Source organism: Tupaia chinensis, unplaced genomic scaffold (genome assembly GCF_000334495.1).
Source record: "Tupaia chinensis unplaced genomic scaffold, TupChi_1.0 Scaffold000290_1, whole genome shotgun sequence".
In the NCBI taxonomy this organism is placed as follows: Eukaryota; Metazoa; Chordata; class Mammalia; order Scandentia; family Tupaiidae; genus Tupaia; species Tupaia belangeri.
The window spans coordinates 1,637,756-1,643,393 of NW_006159775.1; the positions used below are offsets into that span (position 1 = coordinate 1,637,756).

A 5,638-nucleotide genomic window follows, 5' to 3' on the forward strand; every position below is an offset into this window, starting at 1 on the left:
CAGCGCACCCCAAAAAGAAAATCTCACAAAAAAAAAAAAAAAAAAAAAAGACACTCCCTCCTCCTTGTACAAATCATAATAAAATGTGGGTAGATATGAGAATCTACACAAATCTCCTAGTCATGTACACATGCTCACTTTCAGCATAAAAATGTAAGAATCTATACATCCAGGCAGATTTTAACATATACTTTTTTTTATTAAATATGTAAAAAGATCAACGCAAGTCAAGTTATTCACATATTCAGAGACAAAAAACTATTCTACCATGCGACAATAGGTGGGTAATGTAAAATGAATGTGATACATCTGAATAAGACTCTTCATCTATTATGTCATTACTTATCTATATTTATAATTAACAATACATAGTATGTTTACATTCCTTTCAGTTTACATTTAATATATAACAAAAGCTTTATGGTGTACTATTTAGTAAAAGTAATCTGAATGCATATTAAACCTTAACGGAATAATGGGAATACTCACCGGGGAAGGGAGGAATTCTTGGTTCCCTTCTGGAGTTTACTTCTCTCGGGTCAACAGGGTATTTATCCTTGGTCTTGTCTTTTAATTTTGTTCCTGCTTTTCTGCTTAGAATGAACAAACATGGGCTTTCTCTTTGCCCCCTGCTTCGATCACTTCCTGTCTGACAGCAGCAGTGGAAGTGCTATGACCAGCCAACAGTGGGCATGGGGGGGGGTGGGGGTTACTAATAATGAGAGTTACTTCCTGAGAGGGAGGAGCAGAGCACACACCCAGGGATACTTCTTGGCCCAGCATGATGACATGTGACTGGGGACCACGGAGGAAAGCGTGCCCTGATATTGAGATGAGAGAACAATGGGGGTCCTATCATCCATGGGAAAGGAGTGGTAGTCTGCACCGAGCTGGGGGTGCAGCCCGAGGACCGACTCAGAAACTTAGCTGTTAAAGACTCCCAAAGCATCCATAACACCTCTGGGGTGCAGTGCAACAGAAGATGTTGAAGATGAGGACAGAGAGAGGGACTTATAAATGAAGTCTAACCCTAGCCTTTGAGACAGAGAATGGAGCATGGGGACAGGGAAAAGTTCTCTCCTCAGGCTAAGTTTATGGCTGAGAATGTCAGGGAGTTGAAAAGGAACAAAATGGTTCCAGCAAGAATCATCAGGGAGGCTTAAGCAAGTCAGGCTGAATTAGTGGTTTCTGGAAAAGACAAAATCCTGACTTCAGGCGACCCATTCATGTGCATCCTCATGACAGGGGTTTGGCCATGATCCACCTGGCTGGCCCTGGGTATTACTGAGATGTCCAGTGCAGGCAAGGAATTGCTAGGAACCACTGAAGTATCATGTGCATGGAGCTATTTATTGTGCCTTTTTACAAAAGCTATTAATATTTAAAAAAAGGAAAATCAGGGAGCACAACAGGTTCAGGAGGGCAACACACTGTTAAGCACAATGCTGTGTATAGCACAGCCACCAATCCGTGACCAGGCGTGGGAGGATGTCACTGCCGAGAGCCAGGCTTTCCAGCCTTAGAGAAATGAGCTGCCGCTGTAGCGCAGAGCAAGCAGGAGAGAGAAGCTAGGGAAACCAAATGCCATGGAACATCTGTCCAGTTCTGCACAGTGTGTTGTAATAATGTCAAAAATACAAGCCATCTATTCCACATATGACTCAATAAATACCATTTTGCTGCAAACAATTTATTTTGGAAAGACTTTTGGTTGAAAAGCTTCAATGTTAGAATTTAGAATTAATGTTTCATCAGTTAATAAAGAAATTTCAGAGCTTTATGATACATAATTCAGAAATTTATTTTAAGCTTTTCAGTGAAGAGAAAAGTGGGGCGAGCACATTTGTTTCTTGTTTTTTTTTTTTTTTTTTTTTTTTGTTGCACCTGCTAAGTCAAATAACAAGTGAAAGTAAACCTAAGGTTAGAAACCAAGTGAAATGAATAATCTGGGAAGGGATACCAACTGCCAAAAAAAAAAAAAAAAAGGGCAAAGATCTGGAAAGAGACTAAGAAAATGTGCAAATATTAGTTAAAAAAGGAATGCTTTTAATTAATGTTTCCTCTATTTATGAATTGCTATGGTTTAGCAAAGTCAATGGCAAGGAGGGCCCTTATGTCAAGAGGGGAAATTCCTATTCCAGAAGACATTGGGAGTCAAAGATTTTCCTGTGCTGTTATTCTAATGTCAACACCAGGCTGCAATATCATGATGCTCCCTTGGAATTATGCTCCTAGTAAGGTCTTTGCTTCCAGCCTCCCAGCAAGCATGAGCTCGGGTCTGCACACCTGAAGTTATCCTTAGTAGAAGTCCCCTAGTGTGACTGACAGGATTTGGGCTGAAATCTACATGAAGAAGAAGGATGAGGCAGGAGGACGTGTACCTGCCCAGACCCCCTTTGGACTGCAGATAACTGATGACAACAGCTTGGGGAAAGCAACTGCCCACCAAAGAGGACCCTGAGAAAGAAAACAGCATGAGAATCTGGGAAGTAGGAAGGGCGGGAGAGAGCAGGGGCAAAGTTGAGATGGTGTTTCCTTGAGTGAATGTCTTTCAAATCTAATAACAAACTGTGTGGCTGTCTAACATGCTGATATATTATAAACACTGTTGGGCCCTGAAGTACTAGTTTTGAATCCTTTTTTCTCCCTTTAGTGCTGTGAGTAGAGGGAGAAACTGACTGTATGTTTTCCCCCATGACACAAGTCACTGTCATTATGGCTTTCATATCAAGTATCTGTTTCCCTTTGTTCCAATACAATTTTGACCAAATTTATGTTCAGAGGTTAGACTTGCAAACATCAAAGCACCACAAATGCATGTGACATCTAGTGACACTGGGCTGAGAAATGCCAATATAAATACCATATATCAAATTACCATTGTTTCACACCAGGGTAAAAAGGAGGGTTGTGGTGGTGGTGGTGGTGGTGGTGGTATTGGGGTGGGGAAGAGTTGTTCTGGAAAGAAATGAGGAAAAGAGCAGAACCAATCTCAAGCAGCCAAGTGGTGAAGTTGAAGGTATGTGACCCTATGATCGCTCAGGTAGGCAGCCAGATGGCTGTCGGCTAACATGTCTTGGCAAAGGAAATGGGAACCGAGCTCAGTGGCGGGCGTGTGCAACAGTGCGTTGATGGTAATGGCAGATTGGGAACAACTGGTTTCTGTTGAGCTTGAGGCCACACACATGTTCCAATTCTCCAGAAGAAAAGTTCCCGTGCACAATGGAAGTGTCAAGAGCTGCCAAGACGGTTCAGTACTCTTCCTGCTGCTGAGGCTGCTGTTCGTGGGCTTGTTCTTCGGCTTCTGGCTCTTCTGTGTGGCCCTCCTGTGGGGCAAGGCAGAAGCTGCGGCTGAAACAGTTCACTGTGAGTGATGCCCGCAGTGTCCCACCCATTATCACTGTGCAGCTGGGCACACCCCCATGCAAACACTTTCCAGCTCTCAGTGGCCAGGGTACACAGTGACACCTCAGTGTCTCTGTGTTATCAAAGATCACATCATTTGAGAAAGTACAGTCAATAGGCTTCAAGGACCAAACTTTTCTCCTGTTTTAGAAGGAAATCTTTGTGAACACACTACATACTTCCCTACCCTCTGTAAAAGAGTAAAGCAAACCCAACTCCAGAGTCATGAGAACTGAATATGTGATATGAAACAGAACCCCAGGTCTCCACAGTGTGCTGGGTGGCTCCCTCTGCACTAACAGCCCAGATGTTTCCCTCCCGACTGGCATTCTTACCTGCCTGCCTGAAGCTGATCCTCTGTTATAATTAGATAGGTTTAGGCACTAGAGACGCAACTCTGTTAGAGGTTCTGAGGACAAGGAAAGGATAATAACCACATTTCCTGGGTTGTGAAGAAGCCTCTCCCAACAGGAAAGCTCAAGAGCTTCCACTGGTGGACTTTGGGACATCTGTTTAGGATGCCTGAGGCTTTTTTTTTTTTTTTTTGCCTTCTTTCTGTTTACCGACTGTGAACCAGAGAGGTGAGGTGTTCCTCTACTTGGCTCCAAATGTCCTGTTAATTCATTTGCCTAGCCCAGTGAAACATGATCACCAAATCCAGGGAGCCTCAGCCTTAGTCAGCCATATCTGCAAATTCTATTTTTTTCACCTCACGAAGGGTAGTTAGCTCCTTATAACCCAGGCAGAGGGAGCATGGCTAGTCAGTAGCAGCTAACCATTCCCCCACTAATGGCACAAGGCCTTGTGATGCAGTCCAAGCGTATCCTGGCACATCCTGAAGTGCTGCTGTCCTTGCACACTTGGCACGCTGACTTCTTTCTTACCCCAAACCATCCTTGTCCTGTCTGGCTCCTATTCTCACAGCCTCAGAGGACAAACCTGTCAGTGTCCAACTCAAATACAGTGTGATCATCTCTCCCCAGGAGTATTTCTCTCCCTTCTCCTGCAGCACTTTTTTTCATGCTCTCCAGTAAAACTGATTTGGAATCTTGCTTATCTTGACCCTTTTTAACTTTGTCCTCTGGATCCTGAGTTTACTGAAGTCAAGGATAGGGCCTCATTCATCTTTGTGCCCTGTCTCGCTTCTGTAGACTCGAGAGTAAAGGACTGGGACTATCGGGCAAGGTCACGTACTGGTTATTTTCAGGGAGGCAGTGTAAGGTCAAGGTTGTAAGCAGGCACTCTGGAGCTAACATCCAAGCTCTACTATTTACAAGCTATGTGGCTTAGGCATAGAACTTAACTTCTCTTTCTCACAATTTTCTCATCAGTAAAATGAGATAAGAGTACTCTTCTGTCAGAGTTTTCAATGTGTTTCACTAGTCAACGCATCTGTGAATTCACTGAATCAAAAAAAAAAATTTAATGAGTTAAAATAGGTAAAGTGACCAGAAGAGCGCCTGGCACCCAGTAAGTATTATAAATGTGAGCTATAATTATTTCTTAGTTTTAAAATTGTTGAAATGTATCCTAGACATGCAAATACTTAAAAAATAAAACCCTGGGGTCAGCAGATATCATGGTGGTTAAGGTAATGGATTCCCACAAAGGTGGCTGTGGTTTGAGTCCCGGATCTGGTGGCTTGCAATCTCATTCTCTTTCTCTCTCTCTGGTCACATTAAAAAAAAAAAAATTTAAAAACCCTTTTAAAAATAAAACCCTTTTTGTGGCAACCAACAATAGAAAGTGACCTCACGTTAAAGACCTGGGATCAAATATAACACTGTTCCTTACCAGCTCTGTGCCAAAAGGCACACTATTCAGTAAATGTGAGCTAGCTCCTCCTGCCTACGACCATGCTCTGGGTCACACCTCTGGAATAACAGACCTTCACACTCCCACCTCCTTAACTGTGATGCTCTCTGACCTTAAGGAGACCTCAGAACCCTGAGCCCCTTACTCCTGTCCTGCCAGATAAACCTCAGAGCCCTGGGGCATCACTGCACCTGCATTCCTGACAGCACCCTCTGTAAATCCCTGTGTCTACCGCTTGGCTAGTCCTTTTAGCTCAGAAAGCTAGTGCCTCAACTGCCAGTGGCACTCAAGGGGACTCGGGGAGTACTTTCTGCCAGGTCATCCCAAGATAGAAAACAGGCACTGGCCTCTGGCGGGAGTGAGTGCTCTCCTCTCGTCTAAGGAAGAGAAGGAAACGAATGGCTGTGGGAATTCAGCA

At 43.7% G+C, this 5,638-nt stretch overlaps 1 protein-coding gene and 1 long non-coding RNA gene across 4 annotated transcripts in view; one reads left to right on the top strand and one right to left on the bottom strand.

The window, feature by feature from the left end:
- The window catches only part of LOC106735073 (uncharacterized), an 11,293-nt gene extending 10,523 nt beyond the window's left edge, over positions 1-770 (top strand). The window contains exon 3 of the long non-coding RNA XR_001370501.2: positions 217-770. This is a non-coding gene — a long non-coding RNA (uncharacterized LOC106735073). The remainder of the gene's footprint in view (positions 1-216) is intronic.
- Positions 771-1,329: 559 nt separating this feature from the next.
- Positions 1,330-5,638, bottom strand: part of MAPRE2 (microtubule associated protein RP/EB family member 2) — a 181,891-nt gene continuing 177,582 nt past the window's right edge. For all 3 annotated transcript variants that reach the window (XM_006150529.3, XM_006150528.3, XM_006150530.3), the window contains one exon: positions 1,330-3,326. In XM_006150529.3, coding sequence (XP_006150591.1) covers positions 3,252-3,326 — 75 coding nt within the window. In that variant the 3' untranslated portion in view covers positions 1,330-3,251. The remainder of the gene's footprint in view (positions 3,327-5,638) is intronic.